We start from the raw sequence: 25461 nt of genomic DNA, 5'->3' as shown, positions 1-25461 counted from the left end.
ACTATAGAACAATAAATATAACAGATTACCTTGTTCTGAATGCACCCATTTACAACTGATTTTACTTAAATGAATTGCATGATATCTGTATTTTGCCTCTAGTCACTGCAGTGAGACAACAGGATTGTTGCTAGTGCTATTTAATCAAGGTGGAGTAAGAAACACAAGTGGCATCATCCTCAGCAACTCTCAGGCATCAGAGGACTTTTTTCATGTGACTCTTTTGTTACACCTTCTATCTCTCTATTCCTTGATTTTTCCTTGATTTTCCTTTCTTATATTATCTCTTCCTGTTTACATTCTTTCTATCCTCACCTAACTTCCCTTCTTTATCTTTCTTAATACCTTTTTCTGTATGTATCCTCCTAACTCCATCCAGTTGAGATGCTCACAGGCCCCACACTTGCTGCCTACTGAACAGATGTTCCCTTGTGAGATATTTCTGTTTCTTCCCACAGAATTATTTGAACTCAGTGGCCATGAAGACAACTTGTGTGTTCAGTGCATAAAAATTACAGTAAATAAACACTAAAGAGAAAGTAGAGCTCTGTGGAGACATTGCCCTGTTTCATAAACAGTGTGTAGAGTTGCACCCATCCCAGAGGTTTGTTTTAATCTTTTGATCCCTCTCACTTTTGGTTATTAAGAAGGGGGTATTATTATTCTACCTATGTGAAAGTGCAGAGAAATAACTTCATCATTCCAAAGTAAAATATATATATAGTCAGGAACTTACTTGTGGCTATGTTTTCCTCCTTATTGAAACACTTGTGGATTTTAGGACTGATAATACAAATAATTCCAGAATTGCCACTGTTCACAACTGGAGCTGGCATGTAATGAGGGTAATTTGTGCTTGCATTTTGTGTGAATCACAATGTAGACTTGAAGGGGGATTTTATCAGAAAGATCTGTGGGACAGTGATTATTTGTTTCTACCAGATTACTACTAATGCTTCTCTTTCAGTGACTTTGAACTGGTACAGTAATGGCCTAAGTCTATTATAAGATATTCATGCCTATGATCAGCTAATGATAGGATCTTCCAATTACTTTTCATGTGCAGAAGAGGATTCTATTTTAAAATTATAAATCCATTATCAGCTTAAGTCATGATTACCTGAAATGTCCTTTTCTACAACCTCTGTCTGTATAACTGAATGGCCTGAAGTGTTCAGGTTGGAAAACCTATAGCAATTTTTGGGCCAGCTAAAAAAGGTGTTCTTTATAATATGTCTTCAATAGAAGGGCATACTTCTTCTTCGAGAAAGAAAACACAACAGAATCCTGAAATGTTCTGAGAAAATTTAAAATGCTGCTCAAGATTTCACCTGTGTTTGATATCATCTCCAAAAAAAAAACAGAAAACCACTTTCAGCTTCAGTTTTTCTTACTGTGGTCTGATCATTTTACTTAATATTCAAACATTCCTTTGAAAAATCTTGTTTCAAAAAATAATATGTTTCAAGGTATTATCCAGTACAACACAAAAGAAGCTTTTTTGAATAGTTATTCAAGTAAACATTGAAGTACTTTGGATGAAAGCAAATATGCACTGGAGCTACATGGCTTTATATAAAAGGCTCAGAGGGGTTTTATTTAAAGGAGAGTGAGTCACTGTTGAATTTTAAAGAAACATGCTATTTAAGTCACCAGTACATAGAAAGGCCCTTATCGTTAGCATTTTGTTTCTTGACTCTAATTTGTAGCACAGTGTAGTATTGCATCAAATCATTCCCAAACAGATAATGCCAGTGCTCCATTCAGAGCCTTCACATCAGCTGCAAAATGACAGGTAAGACTGCTTTTGCCTAAATAAAGCAATGCATCTGTTAGAGCCCTAAATGACTTTTTTGCATGGGGTGTTCTTCAATTAAGAAAAGTCAGGCAAGCTGTGGCTTCATGTTGGAATGGATCTTCACATACTGAAATATGTAGAACTATTCATTATATAGTGAAATGAAAACTGTTTCATGTAGGCTACTGTGATTTAGCTGTGCTAATTAAAATATATTCTACCCTCATTTAAAAGGAGGGCTAGCAAGCCAGACATTATGAGAAATGGCTCCATAAAGAATACTGAATACTACATAAAGGAATTCAAAGCCACACAATCTGTGTAGGGGGGCATCTGGCCCTTCTGCTTCCATTTATCTTAGAAGTTCATTTCAGAGGTATTGGGAAGGCCCAAAATAAACTGAGAAAATCTTACCTTAAGGTCCCAGAACTATAATCACATATCCTACACAGGCTGTTTACAAGAGTTCAAAACACAAGGTTAATTTATCCTCTCCTTATTCTCAAATAACTCTTTATACCAAATAAGATAAGGACTGTATATTTCTTCTAGAAAAGCTGCTACTCTATTCTTTCTAGTCAGGACCACACATCCAAAAGTCTCAGTCATGCTGAGGGTTAAAGCAGGTGTTCCAAAGTTTTTCTTACCTTTCTCATATCTTAGCCCTGGATTTCACACAGTAATGTAACCACTGTAGTTGTTTATCTCTTCTGGAATGTCTTTAAATGACCCAAACCACAAAATCTGCATTTTCGAAGCTTACATATGCTGATCCTTTAAAGACACACATCTCCTTTCACTGTAGAAAAGTAAGTTTGCTGTACTCTAAGGGGTGTAATAAACTGTTCTGAGAGGCCAGTAAAGTGTTAAAAGGAACTCTGAACACTGTCACTCCCACACGTATGTACTGAGCAAGACTTAAAAATCCTACCAATATTTTTCTCTCTTTATTTAAATTTCAACCATATCCTCAGAGTGTAGCCAATGCTCCTCCTCTCCAATTCTCCCACTGTTGTTCATAAATCCTCCAGTGGTCTTTGCCCTCAACAGCTCCTTTTGAAGGTTTCCAATACACTCGCAAGTGTCTTCAGTTGCTTCAAAAACAAATTCTGCACTGTTCCAGCCTGTTACATGAAAATCAAGAGGAATTTGGCATCCTTCTATAGATCAGGTTGTGACCTAGACACAAATAGCAGATCTGTTCAGGCAGTGAGGTGGGAACCTCTAAAAGAAGGGTGAGGTCAGAAAACACCTTTGCAATCCCAAGGTAAGGCTTTCTGCTTGGACGTGAAAGGATTAATTCATATGAATCTCCCTTTACTGTTTTTGCAGTGACACTGAGAGGCAGAAGAAAGAAAATAGGTGGCTAATGTGTTTTTTAAGTGCAAGCTGGCCATGCTCCCTGCAATGATGTAGGACTCATTTAGGATTTTTTACCACATACTCAAAAGACAGAATCCAGTAGGTGCCCAGTACTAGCCAAAAGTACTCTCCTGAAACAATAGAAGATGGATTATCAATTTCTAAATGAGTTAGGACTGGTGAAAGTCATTATTCATTTAAGCAATAAGACTGAGCAGTACTTTCAATCTCTTACCCAGGCAGGAAGATACGATTACTCAACAAGAAAGAATCATCACCAGGAAACTCAGATGATGTGATCCATATTCAAGATATGTTGGTTCTTTTTACACATAGTTTCTCCATTGTGATGTGAATAGCACGATACTAGACAAAAGAAAAGATGCACATTGATTTCTACACCTTATCACAGCACTTATTCACAGCAGCTCACAAATCTCATTGAGATTAAAGCTTAGTAGCCCAATGTGATAATGATACTTTATTCCACATGGATTTACTGCATGGTGCAGTATTTGCTAAGTAATTAAACATAAACAGTGGATGTCTAAGACGTTAACTACTCATTCAGTTTTTAATGCATTATCTTGTCCAGTTCAGAAGTTTGTCTACCACCATGGGACTGCAGAACTGGACATTGCTCTGTATACACCTGCAGAAGTGATAGAAACCCACTCAGAAGTGAGGGGGATCTTTGGCTCTGGTGAGCCAACACTCACCTGCAGGTGAACCACTGAATTTTTATTTTATAAATCACTATTATTCCATTTTCTCTTACTCACTGCAGACAAAGATGCACACACATCCACCTCAGAATCCAATGTCTTTTGGGGGCGTTTTTATTTCCTCCCTACTACACTGGTACAATAACAGCAGCTTGAGGGACCAAGTGCCTGTCTTGCCCATGCATCAGAAAAAGTATTCAGATGTCCAGGTTCACATGATGATGAATGTCATTCTTCGTTGTCTATGTGCAAAACATGATAAAAAAAGTAGATTTTTTCCTCTTGACTGGATTCAGCTCTGGATCACCTGTGGCTATAATTAGTGTTTACATCAGACAGCCCCAAACTGTGCCCCATTTAAATATTTTGGAAACAGGTTTCTGCCATTACACTGTGTGTTTTGTTTTCTGTAAAAAACAGCTGGTTTTCATCCTTATCTACTCTGTTTCTTTTTCCCTATTATAACTGACAGTATCTGTTTCATTGCAGTTCAAACAGGAGCTACTTTGATCCACAAAATAAGAAAACTATACTTGGATCATCTTATAGGGTGACATTCATGGTTTAAAAATATTGCAGTCTAAAATTATAACGTGTCAGCACATCATACCTCAGTATCAAAATCCTGGAATTAGGTTTATTCAGAAGCTTAAACTAAAATTTCTCAAAAAAACCCAGCCTTTTTTTTCAGAAAATTTTTCAAATATTCCTTCAAATTCTTAGTCTGATTGAAATCCACTTAAAGCACTGGAAAAAAAAAAATGAACCAAAAACTTCAGGCTTGAATGAACTTGAGCAATGTTACCTGTTACATCTGCTTCAAGATCTGGCAATGTTCCATTATTAGGAAAGACTAGGGAAGACGTTGAATTTCCAGACAAAAAAGACTCTCCAACTGATTAAACCTTTGCCACTGTTAAGCATCCCATGCCAAGGGGCTCCAAGAGGTAGCCCATGCAGTCCCCATTGCCCATGTATCAGATTTTGACTGATCAAAAGCCACATCAATGAATAAGTGGATAGATTTCAAGCTATAGCAATCAAGCTGTGATCAAATGTGGGTTTTTTTGTTATGGGGTTTTTTTGTTTGTTATTTTTTGTTTGTTTGGGGGAGGGGTTGTTTTGGTTTTTCTGTTTTGTTTTGGTTTGGTTTTAATATGTGTGAGCATTATCAGCATGATAATCATGAGAATTTTGCATGTAAATGAGAGAGATTTGAATTCCCTATGCTGCAGGAAGATAAGTTGTCTAGGAGATTTAAAAAAAAAAAACAAAAACAGGGCTGGTGTTTGACATGGTGCTTTCAGTTCTTGCAAAAAGGAAAATGGAGCACAAGAAAAACTAGGGGAGATTTGTGGAAAGCTGAAGCTGGCTTTCCTCATGTGTACACCCATTGAGGAAGATACTGATCACGAGTGTCTGCTACTGCATATTCCATTGTGACACATTTCTTACAGTACAAGTGCCAATTTTGTCTTCATTTCTATGCAGCTTGAAAAATTTCTTTGACACATTTTGAATGATGATAAAAGAACTTTACACTTCTCCTCCAAACTAATTTGTATAACTTTTTACTTACCAGACGTTGTCAGGGCATGGGCTGTATGTTCATACTTAAAATTTTCCCAACTCAGGGGCTGAGATAGTTTGATGACCTGCTTGATCATGAAGTACACACTAAGATAAACACTCCCTTAGGTCCACTGCCTGGCAAAGCAGGGGAAAGCACAACTTTCCCAATCCATAAAATAATAGTCACAGAATCTAGAAAAGTAATTGGTTCTGCAATTTCTGCAGGTACTTTCAATGGTTTGCTCATAGAAACATGAAACAGAATAAAGAAAAGGTTGTAACCTCAAAATACTGAGCTCAGGACTGGACTCATCCAGTGGGGGGATCCAACACTTGTACTCAGTGCTTTACACTAGACCATTGGAAAAAAAAAAAAATAAAAACAGCTTTTAGCTGTTGCTCATCTCACTGCAAGAAGTCTCAGTGAAAGCTGAAAAATGAAAGTCCTGCACAAAACAGGACAAGACATCACTGTAAGGGAAAAGAGCTCACTGAGAAATCATTGTATACCAAAAAATATTTTAATTTTCTACAGATGCTGTTTAAGGCACCACTGGCTACCAACTGCAGGGATGTGTTTGGATTATCTTTTTAGCATGAGGCAATGGCAAAGAATTAAAGAGTAAGCATCTTGCATTATGCAGTGTCGTTAGAATAGGTAACAGTTTACATGAGGTGAAGGTTTGGCTCAGTGGGTTTTGTTCTTATTTAAAAGAAAAAAAATCTAGCCACATTGATACAAGATATTATATGTTTGCTTCATAGTCTTGTTATGAAAGAATTTAGTTGCATGTGGGAAAAAAATATTTGACCCCTCAAAGGAAGTCATTCTCTTTTTGACTAATTAGTCTGTGCTCATTAATGATCATTCAGAGTTACTTTAATCCAGTATCTTACAAAAATTTAGACTGATAGTTTACTGATTGGTTTGAGTCCTGCATTTTTTCTTAAAAAATTTATTCTTGTTGTCTTTTTGAACAGCTTGATATTATGATTAGTTAAAATTCAAATATTGTGAAATGACTGAAGAATATTTTATGAAATTTGGTAAAAGGTATTAAGTCTGAAGGATTTTGATAAATTGCTTCTAAAACATTTCATCTTTATAATGAATTTATATTCTTGAATGCCCTGATTACAATGATTTTAATTAATGTACAGTGTTAGCTGTTTTGAATTTTCCCCTCAAATTTAATTAAAATACTTATTGATTGACTGATATGACTTGTTTGGCTGCATTAACTGAGCATATGCAGTCAAGTCTAATTTTTGCAATTATTCATGTTATTAAGATAGCGTCCCCCTAATTTAGAACCAAGTATCACAGCTGAACCACTCAAATTAAATTTGTAAACAGTTTCCTGCCTACTGTTGCACTAATATGCTCTAGACTGCAAAATGCAGTCTTTTTAGTGTACTGGGAGAAAAAGGAAAAAAAAAAAAAAAAGAAAAAAAAAAAAAAAAAAAAAAAAAAAAAAAAAAAAAAGTGAAGACAAGGACCCAGGAATTGTTTGGGGTTTTCTACAGGAAGAAAGACCTGAGGAGGAGTCTTCTGCTTTTTAACAGAAGTGGCTACTCCTCTTGCCTGTTTTTTTCACCTTGAAGTTTTTCTCCAAAAATTCTGGTGATAAAAAATTGTCACCATGTATTATATCAATATTGATGTTATCAGTCATGCTTAGGATCTCGCAGACAAGCCATGTAAGATGGACTTGTACCCATTAGGGTGTATGATGTAGAACCTGTTACAAATTACTGTCTAATGTGAGCACAGCTTTGTCTACCAAAGGAACTTCTGAATCTCTCCAGAGCAAACTATCAACTGGAATTCTAATTAACTTGAAAAATGGAAAAGTAGGACATCTGCCCTCCTTCAGAGGTCCAAACAAGACTTGAGACAGTTTGCCATGGTAGAAATTATAAAGAACAGTATTTGTGCTGGAATATGGCAGATGATGTATACTTGTAGAAGACCTGGAATTTCAGCTGACTTAAGACTGAATTTGGTTATAGATTTTTTTTAATAATTGACTGAAATTCAGGGCAGATGCCAGTTAAATCATATGAACAGAAAACTTTCCTTAATTTGCTGTAGTTTCAATTATAACTTTATCTATTGCAGTGATTATCCAGTTTGCTGCCAGCTGATGAGTTATGCATGTTATGCATTTTAGAGTCCCCTATCCAACAATGAGATACAGAAAAAGAAAGTTTACAAAGTTAATGAACTAACAGGAAAGGATCAAAACCTTAGAAAACAAAACAAACATAATATATTAAATATACAGTATAGCATAACAGATCTAAGTAAAAAAAGCATTGGAAAAGAGAAACTTCTTTCTTATACTCAGCAAAATTGAAAAATATAAAGTTAAACTCAATGTCAAAGTAAAACACTGTAGGGCAGGCCTCCCACCCATCCATTTTGCAAATCCAGAGAAGTTTCTAACATTTAAAATACTTCAGAGCAAAGGAGGTGTAACTTCCATTTTCAACATATTGAAAAAGATGATGAACAAAATAATGAGAACCTCATATGGATCCTCTGCTTACATAGACCTGAAGACAAATGGACAGAAGTTCATCATATTGAGTAGAATGAGTAAAACAAGAAGTCTTATGTAAATGAGACAGTACAGTACAAAAATCCTATGCAATTATTTGTCCAGCATTTTAGAAATAACCTTTCTGGAAAAAGGTAAATAAACATATAGTAGTATTTTGTTACAGTTCTAATCTTCCCTTAAGCCAGAACAATTCTTTGTATATCATTAATCAAAAATACCATTTTAATTTACCAGCTGCTGTTATATATCATTGCTTAATTAGAATAAGCTGTAAGAAAAATAAAAAGATAATTTATTTCTTAATGTTAAGACTAAGTAATGCTGCAGGTAAAAAATGCTACTCGTATGTAAGATCTGACAAAATATATAAATGGGTCCGGAAAAGTGGATGGCTTTCTGCCATTCAGCAATCTGCCCATGTTCCAGGAATAACCACATTGAAAAGCCTCTTTAAAGGTGTTGAAAACCAAAAACACAGTACTTCATTAATACACTTTAAAGCTTTCTGAATCCATCTCTTCCATTACTTTGATTTTTCATGGCTTCTGAAAATTCTTGCTTTAGATTTAGTCCAAAAAGCCAGTTATAGGTTTGAGGTTGAAGTGATATCTATTACCTGGTTTGATTATTGTTACTTGTGGGGGAAAAAATTGATTCATGAAGAGCTTTAAACACCTAAAAATTGGAACATATCTGATCTTACAGTGTGGAAGCACAAATTTATGCACACTTGCAAGTTACAGTTTCAGCAGGACATTACTCCTGTGTTGATTAGAATTACTCTATTCTTCTGGGTTTCACAGTGCCAAGCCTATATTTGCTGCTTAGTAATTAATAACACTGTAGTATGAGATTACATTTGAAATATGGATTGGTGATAACTCCATCTGCAACACAGCATATTACCTTTGTTTTGCATTGTATTAAAAAAATAGAGGTATCCTGCGATAGCTTTTAGTTAGTTAATGGTTTTACTGAAAATGGAGAAAAGAAAAAAATCTTATGCCTAAAAATAAAAGTCAGCTGGGATTTTTATTTTTTTTTCAGAGGATAAATTATCTGAAACAACTACTTTTAGCTCTTGCAAGCTCTTGCTTTTTAGTTAGTCGTTCTGTACCAGTGTAGTGTGGACATTTGAACAGAATCTCTGTCCTACTATCTACATTCTACCCACAGACTGTTTTTCAAGGATTTGACTGTCTTTAACCAAGCAGTATAGAAATGTGGGCTGTGACACTCCTGGTTCTGTCATGCCAACATCCTTTAGCTAAGGGCATAACATTTGGAATGTCCTGCTGCTCAAGGCAACCAAGACCTTCCTCTTGGAAACAGAAGAGATAACAATGGCAGGACAGGTCATGAGCACATCTGGGTCTCACTCTAATCCAGGTTACCAGAACCTGGTTCTAAAGTAAAGGCATAGTCTAATAAAAGACATATGTACAGATTGGGAACTCTTCTCAGTATAGGGGCTCACACCTTCACTGGGAAAAAAATAGATAGTAGGGAATTACACATTAAAACTGGTTTCTACTTCTTTGTAGTGGATAATTATTGGTGTGATTCAGCATGATGGTTCCCATATTCCCCCTTTATTTGCCATAGCACCCATAATTTTTGTCTACAAAGCTTTATTGGAAGGTGAAAAAGGCAAGGAAAAGGTCTAACAGTGCTTCAAACCTGAACAGTCACTCTGGTGTTTCCTTCCGTGTATCACATGTACACCAAGTTCACTAAAAACAGGGCAGTACAGACAGAGCTTCTCTCAGACCAGGACTAAGTTTCCCTCTTCCTATTTATCCCCTCACAGAGCACCTCTGGTAAAACAGAGTGGTGTGGTAAAATATCTGGCAAATGCAAATGTGAGTGATTGGATTACTGTGAATTACTTCACAAATTTTCTGTCACTGATCACAACTTATAAAATGTATTAGTATGTATCATGATGCATTTGGCTTAAGATAGGTCACCCCTGTGCAAAAAAAAAAAATGACACAGCCCACAATGCCAAACCAAAGGCCACAAAAAAACACTAAAAATGGTCCAAAATCTATTAAATCCTTTGACAGAATCTAGTTGCCTTTCTGCACAGCAGCAAAGTCTTCTCTCTCTTTTCTAACCAATACATAGTCCTGGAATTGACAATGAGAAAATAAACCTTTCCTTACCAATGCTGCTCAGACTGTACTGTTTATGCATTCTCCATACCAGCTGCTGAAATACTGAATTGATTTTCACATTAGTATCTATTCTGAAAACTGCAAAGTACAGTTTGAGGGTTTTTTTCCTCATCATAATAAATAATTTAAAGTAATCATTTGTTTTAAAAAACGGGAAGGGGAAACTGAAAACACTTTTTACACAGAACCTCTGGTGCAACTTTCTAGAATGGTGAAACCAATAACTTTGCAGTTTCTATACACTTTCTACACTAGCAGTATTGGTTGGAGTTTGTTTGCCACTTTCATAATTACACAGATATTTAGCATTGAATGATTGGCAGTGGAATAGTTACTGTGGTTCAAGATTTTGAGGCATTCTCTGACAATATACTATTTCTGATGGTGTAATTTTCTCTTGTAATTCATGCTTGGAGATTCACAGTAGTCTCTCTGCTGACTGTCATGGAAGTGCAATTTATGCTACTGACTGGGGAATGTGCACTTTGAGAGGAGTTCTTTGTCTGGGTCATATGCATCCTAACCAAGGGTTCTTCAGGAGAGAATTATGAGGGACACTTACCTCATTTCCTCCTGTTGGATACTTTTTAGCATGAGCTTATTGTAACCATTTAGATTCTCAAAATTCTTTTTTTTAGTTGACATTTTCTACTTCTGTCTTGTTGGGCACAGGGTACTTATTGTGGCTATCAGGTCTACAAGAAACTCTGTTTCCTTCCTAAGCTCCACTTTCTTTGATATCTAACACCTTCACCCCAACTTCATTTCCTTTTCTTTCCTGCAAAGTCTCTACATATCTTTTTCTCTTTATTCTTTCTCTCCCAGTAAAATATGTATGATCCAGTTTGACTTCCTTTGTATTTTTCAGTGAATTTATCTACTCTCTAAGCCCCACCACTTTTTCCTTTGCTCTAGGAATCAGCTCCGTTCAGTCTGTATGTGTCCAGCATGAGCTTCGTGCCTACCTGGGAGCATTGCATATACCGTGCTCTGGATTGCTTAAAAAACCTTGGTAGCCAGCCTGTAAACTCCTGTTGTTCTTCCTTCCAGTAAGGTTATAACTTGTAAATGAGAGGATTTCTCTGCACTGAGCACACCACATTTTACTGTCTGCTGTTCACTCAGATTCACTAAGCTTCTTCCTCAGTATTTATGCAACATACACTGCCTCTGAGGATCAACAACTGCATCCAAAATTTAGCCTCACTTTGTGTGTGCTCAGGTTATTTTTCTTTTACAGGGTTGTGTTCTTCAAGGTTTTCTTTTGGTATTTCGACCAGGTTAATGGACAAGTGAAAAAGAAGTAATTTATTCTGTAATGTCAGCAATTTTAAAATGATTGAGCTTCCCCAGGGAAGCGTGTTAAATACCTACAATGTGGCTTGTATCATGTGAGAATGGGATACCAGAGTATCTTTGAGGAAACATCCTCAGGCATTTTGCCCAAATTTTATTAAAGCATTTAAATAATTATTTCAACACCTAGTCCAAGGATTGCTATAATTGGGGTGAAATTCACCAGTGGGAAGAGAGCCAGCGTAGAACCTCTTCAATGTTCACATCCCAATTAAGCACTCAAAGAGTGAACAGTGACCAGATCTTATCCTGCCATTCTATACAGGGATTAATTAGATCCTCAAGTATTAAGCTGTTTATCCATGTGAATTTTTCATCCACAAAAAAGATACAGTGTTTAAAACATGCCTAGTATTGTGCTGAGCTCTAGGATTAGGGTTGATTTCATTTGACATCTTCTACACCTCAGCAAGTCATCTCAGCCTCATTTTATTGCTAATGGAGACAGGAAGGCCTGTTCATGACATGAACTGTGAGCCCATATGAATTTTATTGAAGCATTCCTCTTCAATGGTCCTTGTGGAGAAACAATTCAAGTGTTATGGAGATGTAAGATCAGAGACAAAGATGAAATTAGGATTGAGGCCATGGCCACAAGCTGATTTCTCACTGATCCTTAATTTAATTGTTGTTTCCCTGAGACTGTTCAGCCAACCACTTGATCTAACTTGACAAAATATTAAAGACAAAAGGTCAGCATGCCATTTACTCCGTAGAATTTTTTTATCTCCTCTTGTATATACATAAAAAGAAATTTGTAAGCACGTTTCCTGCTTAACCCTGTTTGCTTTAGCACAGGTCTGGGGCTTTCTGAAATTATTCCACTGCTCCCCCTGATGCTTTGCACTGTGTAACACCACTGCCACAGTAGCATTCATGTGCATGGCCCTTTGCACAGCAGCTGTCACAGAAAGCTGAGCACACAATCACTTCTCTCTGTTTGCTCCTGTTGTTGTCGTGATTTATTAGGTACAAAGGCAGGAGACTGGCCCCGCACAAGTCGGAAATAGAGTGTTTCACCCCAAAAGGGAGTATGGGGAATGGTGGGAGAGCTACAATGACCAGGTAAGCAAACAGCAAGTGGCTTTAGGGCAGTATGATATGTCTGTGACCAAGAGGAGCAGCCCTGGACGATGCCAGGCGACATCCTCTGTCTGAATTCCTGTGCATTCCACATAGTATGTTTAGAAAAGAAAAAGAAAAAAGTAAACGTGTGGCCACTGCTGATTTCTGTGTTCCATCTGACCGTCAAAAAAAACCTGCACCATGTTCATCTGAGTGATCCAAACCACGTGTCCTGTGTGATGTTGTCATAATCTGGTGCTCTGGAGAAACTGCAAGCTTACCCCTGACTCATTAAGTTAGTAGAGTAGATGAAGAGAGAGAGCACTAAAACTTAGATTAAGCAGCTCCAGAACTCCTCTGGAATGGTGGACCTCCATCATATTAGGGGTTACATTCATTCTAAAATGCTTTTAAAAAGAGCAGAGAAAAAATGATTGATAAAAACATTTTCAATATGAAAATGGTGGCTCTTATCAATCACAATATCTTGTGGGGAAGTGTTTTAAGGCAAGGTTTCAAATGCATGTTAAGCACAGTTCAAAGAATCCTTTTCATAACTTTCTACATTTAATTTATATATTTATTTTCAGTTTTCTTTTGGTCATTATATTTTTCATTACATTATACACCAATGTTACAATTTTAATGAATATCAAATGCTACATTTTTTTCAGTGTTACTGGGATGATCTGTTTCAGTGTGACCATTTTGATGGTTTTATATGGAAAATTTTCAAACTATTTAATTCTGTGAAATACTTGGAGATTTCAGCTATTCCTCTCATTTTGAGTCCAGTCAGATTTCCAGATGTTGAACTCTCCCATAGGATAGAAAATCCATTTCTCCAGACATCTCCATTAATAAGCCACATGTGCCAGAGATGGTTATAGATTTCTCATGAAAAAAATACTCTTAATAAGCATTATATCATTGCATTACATTCTATTACAAGGTAGGAGCTTTCAGCTCACCTTTTAATAAAAAGATCTCACCCCTTATTGACTCCTGTAAGGTACTGCTAAATGTAGTATTAGAGCAGAGAATGACCAAATTATAGCTTTTCTTTTCCCAAGTCTTCCATCACAGATGTATTTTATTATTTCAGGAGGGTGTTTTGTGAAACACTTGCACAGTGTTATATTCCCCTTGGGTACAACTATAGTCACTCATGTACATAAGGCTATCAGCTATAGCATTGCCACATAGCACACACCTGGGGGATTACTCCTGTTTAAGCAACATCAGGAACATTAATCACTGAGTGTTGTACAAAGTGCATACACACTTGTTATTTTTTGTCTTCTGGGATTCTGTTTCTTGTCAGTGTGTTGTTTGGATATTTTTTTTTTTTACATTGAATTGCCTTTGGTGATATCAATTCTTCATTTAAAATCTATCTGGAGTCACTATATAAAAGAATTTTGAAGAAAAGTCCATGTAAATGTCAAACTGTATTTTGTTTTACAGTATTCAGCTCTGTTTTGCCTGGCCATATTTATACACTTGAAAAACTTTTTTTTTTATATTTTATATCTTCACAGTGAAGAATATGTTTGCATTCCAGACTGTAATCGATCTGAGTCAAGTAGAGAGGAGAAAAAGGTTCCTGTTAAAGAGGATGCCCTTACAGTCAAAAAGACTGGAAACTGTGCCAGTCTGGTAGTTCCACAGCAAGACTGTCAGCTGCAAGACCTCCTCAAACAGTTAAGAAATCCTGCTGCTTAACAGAGAGTGCAATTGCATTTGATGGCTGTGTTTTGTTGTCTTCAGCCACAGTGTCCTGGCCAGTGGTCCTTGTCAAATTTCATGAGCTGAGTAGAGTTGCCACTGAATTGCCTGGGAAGCTCCCAGAGAGAACAGAAAGTGTTGCAGAAAGGGAAGTAGGTGCCATTGTCCTGTCTCAGTAAGTATCAGACCTGTACCATAATTCACTGGGATGAAATGCAGATGGAAGAAGACAGATGCAGGGGTCTGATCAGTTGTGAATAATGAAAACTGCTCATTATCTCAAGGGACAAAAAGGTCCCATGATACTGACCAAATCCTACTCACATCCTTTCGGCTTAAAACATGCTGTGAAATTTCACACTGGGCTGTATTGTTCGGCTTACGTTCTCAAATATCTTGTGCAATATTATTTTTGTGTTATGGTGCGGATATTTTTCACGTCTTACGGATATTTTTCTGTCTTACAAAGGGCTTAGAATTTTTCGACACTGAAAGTGACACAAAAATATCAGGAATGGGTTCACTATGTGATGCTTTGTAAGACTAAGTTACTGTGCCCTGCGTCACATGTGAGCATAATTCATGTATGTCTGATTAAATCAGTAATGGCATGGGATGTTTTATGAGACCTTCACAAATCAGGCATCACAACAGCCTTTGAATTTTTTAGCATTTCTTGTATTATATTCTCCTTTCTGATTTGATTAAATACAACAAAAAAGAGACTGCTTAATTCACAAGAATAATTTTTCTGCTGTTAAGTCCCAGGTGCATAAATAACTGTAGTTATTTATTAGGCATGCCAAACACCTGAAATTTCTCCAATTTTATGCTCTTTCAGAGAATATAATTCAAATCAGCCCTTGGTGCTGGGGATATAAATGGGGCAATTAAATCTTTCTTTTCCTTTTTTCTTGTGAACTGCCTGTGCTCCTGATTTGCTACATAAGCTGGTAGTTCCTATGTTTCCCAGTTTCCACTTTGTACCTTTAAGAAATGATCAACAAAAAATAATGAAAACACCACACTTCATTTCCTGTTCCACCCAGGGCTGCTCCTGAAACAAGCTGCAGGAGTTTGTGTCACTGGTGGCTGTGCTGGGAGGTCTCAGACAAAGTTTTCATTTGCCAGCTCTGTCTCACTTTCTAGTTTCTTTCACCCTTATACATTGAAGTCATTCATATCAATATAAGCTCTTATTTTCATGAGCAAAGGCAGTATCAACACATTACAGTTTGTGGAGCAATATAAATAAAAGTCTTTGCAGTTCTTAGCAGAAGGTATTTCTGCTAAATAGTCACAAAACATGTTGTTGACTTCTAGAACTCAGGACAGGATAAAATATTTTTTTGCCCTGTATCATTTCTATTTTGTTTTTTACTGTTATTTATCTCCATAGAGCAAGCAGTATGAGAATAATTTAAGTTAAATGACTTGAGTAATCTATCAGTAGCATGCTATTTGTGTGTGGCAGAATTGGCTTTCACACAGGGAAACAATTACACAGGCATGTAAAGGTTTCCTTAGAAGCTGTTTTAGATGGGAAGAATAGCAACACTGTAAGCTATTTGTAGTGGTAGAACTAACCTGGTTTAGACACTCCAAGGTTCTGCATCTAGTTTTAGCCAGTAATCCAGGTTTTCCTACAGTCACAGGAGAAACTATTATTTCTTCATAATTTGCCACTTCAATCATTATTCCATTTATATTTTTTTTTTATTGTACAAGGTGCTTGCATTCTTCCAAGGATGAAGAACTAGAGTAATTACAAGCAAGACATTTATTGATCTGAGATTGGTTTAAGCAACAAAATGAGAGAAACAAAACACAAGTGCCTCTCCTTGTACAAACCACGGGCACACACACATCACTCCTTATCAAGAGTCAGCTTTTAATTACATCTACAAGTAGCACAAAAATCTTCTTCAGGCACAATAATTATATCACTGAATCTTTAAATATGTTTCAGAGAGGACTCTAAAAGGACAACTTCTTCTTTCTACTTAGTCTGAACGAGTTTCCCTGGCAGAATGCTGTAAGGACTAAGCTGAGCACAGAAGTTTATCCTGTTTAGCATTGCCTCTGTGGATAAAACAGAACTTCTCCCATAAAGACAAAGAAATACTGTTCTTAAGAAATACGCTTGGTCTGAACAGTCTTGGAAACTTCTAAGCATAACTTGCTGCCAAATTTAGGTCAATTACATTTAGACTAGTGTTCTGAAATATGAACTTTCATCATGGGCTTATAAATGAAAGAATTTGAAATAATTTCTTATTGTGTTCATGTGAGGACAGGTTGCAAACAGACCATAGAGGTCTCTACTACAGGATTGTTCAGTATATGCTTTCAGCTGTACCATTCCAATTCTGGAATCAGAAACAGATACTGGTATATGATAGAGAATTCCCTTAATTTTTCATATTAATCTCTACTAATTCCCCTTGCATTCCAGTCTCCACTGGTGAATAAAATATACTTATGCAATATAATATTTCTTAGAAAAAGATAAATTCCATTATGTTAAACTGATTTTCCTATTTAATTTAAAGATAGTAGGACAATAAGTGAGTTATTTTCAAATTACAACAAATTAGAAGTCGACAAGGTAGGGGAAATATCTGAAGCATCAGAAACTTCAAAAGCTCTCTTGTTTATACCACTTTTATTTCTTGTATATGTTACATCATGGTAGGTCTAGCAGCCTGGGAAAAAGATCAGCTATAACAATCAAAGCAGCTTTTATTAGAGACTGGAGAAAAAAATAGTTTGACTAGTTCTGAAAAAATCCCTCTCACACATAAAATTAAATATAATTAAACTATAGTAAAAGAAAACAAAACAAAAAAAAAACAAAAAAAAACCCAACATGACATCCAAAAGTTTTGGTTTTACACACACACACAAAAGTATTTTGCTAATATTTTGTTTTGATAATTATGGAAATCATGTCACTGATTGGACTTTGCTATTCTCTTAATATGGTGTGTACTCTGCTCTCTTCTACACCTTAACTTGCCAGCAGAAGAGCAGACTGGGGAAGAAAAATGTGTATTGAGCCAAACTTATCAGTAACATTCTTTTGGGAGCTTAAAAGTGTAATTCTTCTGTTTTCATGAGAGGGAGCCAAAATCTGTTTGCAAGAACACTCCAAAATTTCACCAACCTGATGTTTCACTGTCAATGGATCATGGCAGAGCTGGGCATAGTGAATTTAAGGAATTCCATAAGTAGACATCATAGTCTATGGCTCTATCTTTATTTCTCTGTATTTAAGTTGTGTTCATTTCAATGATTTTCAGTTAACTTGACAGAGAGAGTAGAACTGTATTGTCACTGGAACTTACCTGTAACCCAGCTTCATACCAACACATGAAAAAAATTGTTGCTGCTTCACAGAGGTGAGAAATGATTGCACACCTCAGTCCAGTGTTGACTTGGTAGTACATCAGTGCAGTGAGATCAAGCAGATGATACATTTCTGAGATAATTCCTATTATTGCTGGGCAGACTACTAGGATTTTAACTGTAGGTTTCATTCCCTACTGATAAATTACTGCATGCTTCCTCTTCCATTTTTATATCAAGGAATTTGCAATGAATAGCGATCAAAACTTTCAGGCGATCAAAACTTTCAGGCTTTTGCACAAAATTTACATCACACGGACCCTTTAGAGCCCCAGGATGTCCACGAGAGGCACAGACACAGCTTGGGCACAGAGCAAAGGCAGTCAATGAGCTTATCAGCAAAGACCAGGATTCAAGAGGGGCTGGTGATAGCTGCTCCATTGAAGATTTGACCGTCAGCTGCCCTTCCCCTGGGTGGGACACATCCCTAGATTAATCTTTTTCCTTTTCAGTCTTATGTTGCTCCTTAATAACTATCTCCTGAATGGCAGCCAGAGAGGGAGTGACATGTTCCCTTCATAACCTCTTAGGTATGGCCTTCAGTCTACTGAAAATGTCTCCATGCATTTAGTGCTCACGTATGCAGTAAGCAAGTGCCTGAGATCAGGAGGAGTGCTAAAATATACTCCTTCCTTCAGACAAATCTTTCTATCTACATTTTCTAAACCCTCATATTAATGGCATTTGTTTTGCCTCTGTGGCAGGCAGATCTTTCACAGATGCCTTTGAGCTCTGAACTTTAAAGAAGTTAAGAGACCCCATCAGACAGGACATTCCAGTACTGGAACTGAGCCCTCTCCTTCTGCCAGATCAAGGTTAAGAGTGCCAGTTCATCCAGCCTCCTGGTCCAGCTCAAATTCAGCAGCAGCTGGGCTAAGGGCTCATGGTCATCATAGTAATACTAGAGGCACTTCACAAAGGATCCAAATCCTGCTCCTGCTGCTGGCACTGAGCTCCCACTGAGCTCAGAGCCCAGCATTGCTAAACAGCCAGAGCTGTCCAGCAGGTCTCAGCATCCAGGTACATCTCAGTCTCAGCTTCTGTGCAGCTCAGAAGCACATCCACAGAGGTGCAAAGTCAAAGGGACCAACACTACAGGTTAGATTTCGTTCTTTCTGATTGCTCTGATTGAGGCACATAGAAAGGAAAGGATTGTCTGAACAAGTTACAAGCCACTATATGTTCTTCCTGGCATTTTGGGGGTAGGTATACAACTTAACTTCCAAGATCCAGCTAACAACCTGGTGATCACTGGAGCAAAGGGATGAGCCCTTATATAGTCATACAGATCATCTCCCAGTCTAACCTCTCTTAAAATACTCACTGGTCTATGTTGTGTTCATCTGCTGGATTCTGTCACGCTGCTTTGGAAGGGGAAAGCTGTTGGCATACCTTCTGTTACATGTGCCATTGTAATTTCATGTAATGTAATTGTGGATGTTAACCCACAAGAAGATTTTGTTTACAATTAGGACACTACTTTTTTTTCTTTTTTGAATGACTGGAAGAGCTATTAAAGTTGCATGGCAAGCCTCCACATGAAGGCTGGCATAAAGTAATCCACATTTAGTCAACTATGTGTCTTGCAAACTGTTACACTGCAGGCTAATGTGTGAGTGTATCTATTTCAGGCTTAAAAAGCAAATTAACAAGCAATAAATTTGTGATACTCTTGCCAGGGTCTCTAACATGCCTGTCTTTCCAAAAATCCTAAGTGGCTGCAGCAAATGTTTTGGAAACCAAAGTGAATTGTTTAAAGATCTGTTGTAATTTATATATATGTGTGTGTGACGGTTATGTTTTTCCTGTTGTCATAATTTCAGAGTCATTGTCTGTTCTAGATAAGAAATATTTGTAATAGTCTTTCTTAATCCCAAGAAATATAGGTTTATGTGTGCATAAACACCAGCTCACCAGCCTAAGGAAGAGGTTACAGGAAATGAATGGCTTCTTATTATGTATTTATAAGTGCTGCGGCTGGCTTTTCTTAGGTATCAGGAAGAGGAAAATAAGTAACTTTGATAAAGAGCAGGGTATGATGGGATCTGAAGACAAGATATCCTAAGAGGATTCATTTTACAAGAGAGTAAAGTAAAATGTTTATTGCTGTCTCCAGACTCGGGTCACCATGAATTGCTGCTTGCATAGCTTGTCTGTTATGTCTTTGCTATTAGGAATATAGTTTTAGTCTCTGAGCTGACCTGCAATTAAAAAAAATAATTTCTTTAAGCTGGTGGTAGGTAACATACAAAGTACCAGAAGAGGTCACCCATCAGAAGCAACTATCCAACAACAAGCAGTATAGCCCCTTTCTCAGTATTGCTCCAGTACTTCTGAGCACTGGGATATGAATGGAATTTTTTCTCAAAGTATGTTTCTCCATCTCCTCATATACTCTCCCTGCCTCATACCAGGAATCCTCATCCCTCACCCTACACCCTGGGCCAGCTTACACACCTGCCCCCTAACACCCAACCTGTCCAGGTCTCTCACCTATTTTTTCTAAGCTTCTACTTCTTCCTCACTCCTCTATGCATTCCCCTTCTTGATACCAATACAACAGAAGGGAAAGCATGAAACTGATTCTTCCCCCATGGTGGACTCTGTCTACATCCAAAGGGAAGCAACAGAGGCGTCAGCAATGGCCATGAAACGGCACAGAGTAAGTCACAGCTGGATGCACAAATGGTCTGTGAAATGAGCTGTCACACCCCGCTTGTTTTCCTATAATATAAAAATATAAATGACAGACATATCACAATAGGTAGAAATAGATGCAGATTCAGATGATATAGATATAGATGAAATAACAGCCAGCTCTAGGAATAATACAAGCTCTGGGACACCACTTACCTATGGTATGAGTATATTGGTTTAACTTTTAATTTTGATGCAAGTTACTATCTTATCTCATTTCTGTTTACAGTTCTAATGGGAAATCTGTTTCCTGGGCCCAGAATGAGAAGAGCAGCAGAGGAGCACACCTTTGGCAGAGGTTGTCAGTCCATATCAACAAGAAAGAAAACCCCAACCAAACTGCGGTGATCAAACCTTTTCCCAAAAGCACTGACAGTAGCCGACATAGTAGCAGCGCTATGTTTCCTGAGGCCAGTGACAAAACACTTTATGAGGTTTCAGAAGCAGAGGAGCAATACCCAGCTCAGTTCCAACCACAGACTCCCTCTCCTATCAGCACCCTGAGCCACAGAACTGCTTCCGTTAGCCGAACAGAAGATGATGCTCCTACCTTCCAGTCAGAGGCTCCTCAGCAAAGTAGCTCCTCTCAAGGCTCCCTCATGGAGCAGATCAGTAGTGTGGTTACTCGCTTCACAGCAAATATCAACGAGCTGAACTCTATGATGCTTTCAACAGCCACTCCAGGGACAATGGTGGCCACTCCTCTCTGCTCTTCATACCTTATTCCACGGGAAATCCAGCTACCTACGACAATGACCACGCTGGCTGAGATCCAACCACTTCCTGCTATCGAAGTCAATGGCGCTTCGCAGTCAGCAAGGAAACCTTCTAATGGCAGCATCAAAGAAGGCACTTCAGAGACCCCATCAGCCAAGCAAGACCTTGAGGAGTTGGTAGCTTTAACTCCTCCTTCTCCTTTTAGAGACTCCATTGATTCTGGAAGTGCATCTCCCAGCTCTCCAGTTTCCGAATCAGCTCTCTGTATCCCGTCCTCCCCGAAGTACGACACGCTCCTCATCAGAGATTATACTCAAAGTTCTTCTTCGCTGTGAATGTAGTTCAAGACAAAGTTGGATTTCAACAACTACAAGGAAGTAGTGAGGGAACAGCCAAGCCTTCAAGATCTCCAGTGTTTACGCAGCTAGAGTGAGAGGAGTTGGGTCATCTTGTGGGAAACAGAGAGGAAGAAGAGGAATTACATGATGAGTGGAAACATCAGATTAATTATGCTGTTTTAAAGACTCTTGGCAGATTATCGTGGCCTTAAAAAAACATGGGCTTTTCAGAAACACTGAATCTATTTTTGAGGGCTTATAAGGAGTCTGTTAAATCAGTTACATACCAAGTGCTTTGCTTTAGTATTACAATGAACCGTGTGTACAATATACGGGGAAGGGGGGAAAGAGATTGTAAACAACTGTACAATGGTTTGTTTACTCTAATTCCTTACCCAGAAGTGAACCTTGATCTTTTATCAAGAATAGAAGACCAAACATTGAATGTACATTTTCTAACAGACTCAAATCTGGGACCAACCTGTCAAGCTTTCTTTTTTTTCTTTTTTTTTTTTTTTTCTATGAAGATCTGAAAAAGCAGTAATGTATGCTCAATAACTACCAAACTTTTTGCTGAAGCATATTGTGTCTGTGATACATTACACGTGGATAACACTAAGCTGAGGCTTTGCAGTGAGTGACTGCAATATGGAGGGCTTTACAAGTGACTTCTCAACCTACACATTTGTTTATGAAATTCTCTTCTATCAGTATCAAAAATTTGATTTGTTAACATTGGATTCACCTTCACAGCAACAAAACCCAAGGAAGATTTCCTGACTATTTCACCATGTTGCCAACTAATAATGAAGTAGCAAAAAATATTTTCTGGAGTACTGTTTTGTAATACCCTTATTGGGGCATGTTGTTGAGGTGAATATTCTCTTTCTAGCAGCACTATCAAGCTATATTATAGCTGTGCTCCCTACTGAAATTAACACATTTTTATGGATGTTCTTGTGCTAACATTACCAGTTAAAATACTTATTTAGGCTCCCATAGTCTTTGCTTGTAAGGAACAGGTAAACACCCTAAGGATTTTCTCCAGCTTTGAATGACAGAATTCTAGAAGACCAGTCTGGATTATGATGCTAACTGTCAGTAGGAAAGGTCATCATAATCATGATTCATATACAGGGCAAAAAACAACTCTATCAAAATCTGCTTAGAGGTGATTTAGCTACTCTTTAATAAGCAAGAATTTTAACTTTGTTTAGCTGGTGATGCCTTGCAGCTATGAACTGTGACACACACAAAAAAAAGGGAAAAATACTTTCAAAGCAATACAGAGTAAAGGTTAAAAAAGAGAAGACCTAATGTGATATGAACCAACAGTCTTTCTTTGTTTCTTAGCAACTCACAGAAGAAGCAAGGAGATTCCTCATGTTTTTTTCCTATATCAAGGTAGTGCACTTCATAGTGCCACAACAATTTTTTAATACAGGCAGGTAAGAGTTTTAAAGTTTAAATAGACGATAAATAATTTTTGATAGGTGTAGTTACATAAAACTTGTAAGTCAGGCCCTAAGCGCACACTGTATTGGCTCTCTCCTTCATGACATAGCTGTCCTCAGGTGCCAAACTTTTATGGGTTTGTTTTATTTTATTTAAGGATAGTATGAAGTGCTGAGTGATGTACTTCAATTCAAAGCTGAGTTGATGTAGCCTTATATAGAAGACAGCCTCATGGAAGGGAGCCTTGAAATATGGCTGCTATGTATTATTTTCAAAATCTTTAGATCTTATTTCTTTGAAGATAACAAATATTTTGTAAACAAAATTCATACACCTTTTTTCTCCCCAAGGTCCAAACCAGTAAGTATTTGATCAAACAAACACAAAAAAGGAAAGCACATTCACATACTTGACCAAAGAGCATGTTCTGTTCCTTTGGGAAGGCAATTGCACCATAATGTTCTGCACCCCAATTTTCTGCTCAACAACATATTAAAAAAAAAAAAAAACTAATATGTATCTGAGTCCAGGCTAGCACCTCACAGAGACAGTCTAGTGACTCTGTACCTCCTGCACAAGTCAGTGTTATTCGTGTTATTCAATAGCAGTCTTTGGGCATGTTTAATTTGCTGGGTACAGTCGCTTAGCAGCTATGCTTTTAGCATGAACCAGCAGGTCAAAAACCAACTCTGCTCCAGAAGGCAGGTGGATACATTGAGCCATGACTGTGCCTCCTTGTTCCTTATTTGTAGTTCTTGCCTCCTCGCATGACTCGTTAGCTCAGACTCAGTTCTGTGCAGCTGTACAATTTCTGGTACAGAGCTTGGTTTTGCACTCCTGACTCCCAGGCTTAGCATGTCTTGTCATTCCCTAGGTGCCCATGTCTTTAGGAGAAAGCATCTTCTTTCACAGGTTACAACCAACATTTAAAGGAAGGGTATATGAAATCAGTCCATGACACAAACATTCCCATTTAGACAGCCTAGACCACTTAAATGTAGCAACATATCTTTCCCATCAGTGCAAATACTGGTTTGATATAGAGAGAGCATATTGAGATAGTTAATGTGGATTTCAAAAGTATCTTATCACTATGTGTTCTCTTATACTCTCTTTATTGGAACATACTGTACCTTGATCTTTCCTTAGCTTTTTAGGTTCTCATTTCCACAGTATTTTCTTATGCTGGTCAACACTTAATATTAATGTATTCCTGCTAAAATCTGTGGACTTCACTGCACTATGAAATGAGCAACAATGGAAAAAAAGAACTATACAGACAAGAATATAAATCTTAAATAAGTGAGTTAAAGGAGTGAAAAATAGAATCTGCCAGTGACTCAGCATAAATACACTTTTTCTGCTCCCAAATTGTATTTCTGCACAATCCTTGCCATAGCTATTGCTCAGAGCTTCTTGACAACTTTCATATATATTGCCAGGATGATACATATATATGTGTGTGCCTGTGCACACACGCACACTCCTCAATCAAACACCCAAATACGTGTTTTAAGAGGCTATAGCTCTAAAATTACATGACACAAATGTTAAATAATCACTTTTGGTCACTCTCACTTTGGGAAGGGTCACACATCTTTTGTACATCCCTTAGCCAAAACAGAAATTCTAATTGCACAAGGAGCCAAGGACAGACTGCGCTGAGATTATACCTCCCTGATGTTGATTTATTTTTAATGAAAGAGAGGTCAGACTTAGGGTCACTAAAGGCAGAATCTATTTTAATTGCACAGGCTAGAATGTGCCAGTTTCACCTTGTATAATATGTTCAGATTTCATCAAAGGGAGAAAAAGTTTTCAGGGGAAGAAGGTAACAATTATGTAGTAGCTATGCAAAGCAGCCTAGAGGGAGATTTGCAAGACTGGGAAGTTCTTTGATAAAAGCCAGTGGATTTGATAAAAGAAAAAAGGAAATTATGGAAGACAGATATTATTATTTCATTAGGTTGTTTGTATGTTAACCTCTATTTAGGACGTTAAAATATAAAGGCAGAGTTTTTCAGCCATAAAAGCAAAGGTTACAATCACGAACACTTTCCAGTCTAACTAAAGAAAGTGCCAACTGAATGGCTTGAAATTGCCTTCCAATTTAATGCTGCTGCCAGAAAGGGAATTAAATGAGTTGAAACTGTTGTCATTCTTGACCACAGGAACCTCAGAAAACAGGTTGTTTCTTTAGTGCATGAGACCAACCCAGAAAAGTGAAGGCATAACCACCTCTGGAATCTGTACTTTGAAATAAAGGGAATCACTCGGGCAGGCCAGCCAGGATGAAATGTGAGCAATACTGAAGAACTGAATTTTTTAATTGGCTCTAAAGAATAATTTCATGACTTTGGAGATGTGCTTCCTCGTATTTCTATCTGAATATTTGGTGCCTACACTCATACAGATACCTTAGATCAGAGATTTTTAGGCCATGGTCCACAAAGCACTTGCTGGTGTTTCAAGGGAGCCCGACTGATCACAGGG

The 25461-nt window shown here is 37.5% G+C and overlaps 1 protein-coding gene across 7 annotated transcripts in view; it reads left to right on the top strand.

Moving 5' to 3' along the window:
- GRM5 (glutamate metabotropic receptor 5) overlaps positions 1-24155 on the top strand; it is a 262928-nt gene extending 238773 nt beyond the window's left edge. For 2 of the 7 annotated variants that reach the window (XM_071733397.1, XM_071733388.1), the window contains exons 9-11: positions 12530-12625; positions 14167-14328; positions 20688-24155. In XM_071733397.1, the coding sequence (XP_071589498.1) occupies positions 12530-12625; positions 14167-14328; positions 20688-21510 (1081 nt within the window). In that variant the 3' untranslated portion in view covers positions 21511-24155. The remainder of the gene's footprint in view (positions 1-12529; positions 12626-14166; positions 14329-20687) is intronic. The other 5 variants (XM_071733421.1, XM_071733414.1, XM_071733437.1 and 2 more) reach the window with 3 other exon arrangements.
- Positions 24156-25461: the final 1306 nt, after the last annotated feature.

Source organism: Heliangelus exortis, chromosome 1, assembly GCF_036169615.1.
Source record: "Heliangelus exortis chromosome 1, bHelExo1.hap1, whole genome shotgun sequence".
Lineage (NCBI taxonomy): Eukaryota > Metazoa > Chordata > Aves > Apodiformes > Trochilidae > Heliangelus > Heliangelus exortis.
This window is presented reverse-complemented; position numbering and strand designations above follow the sequence as displayed.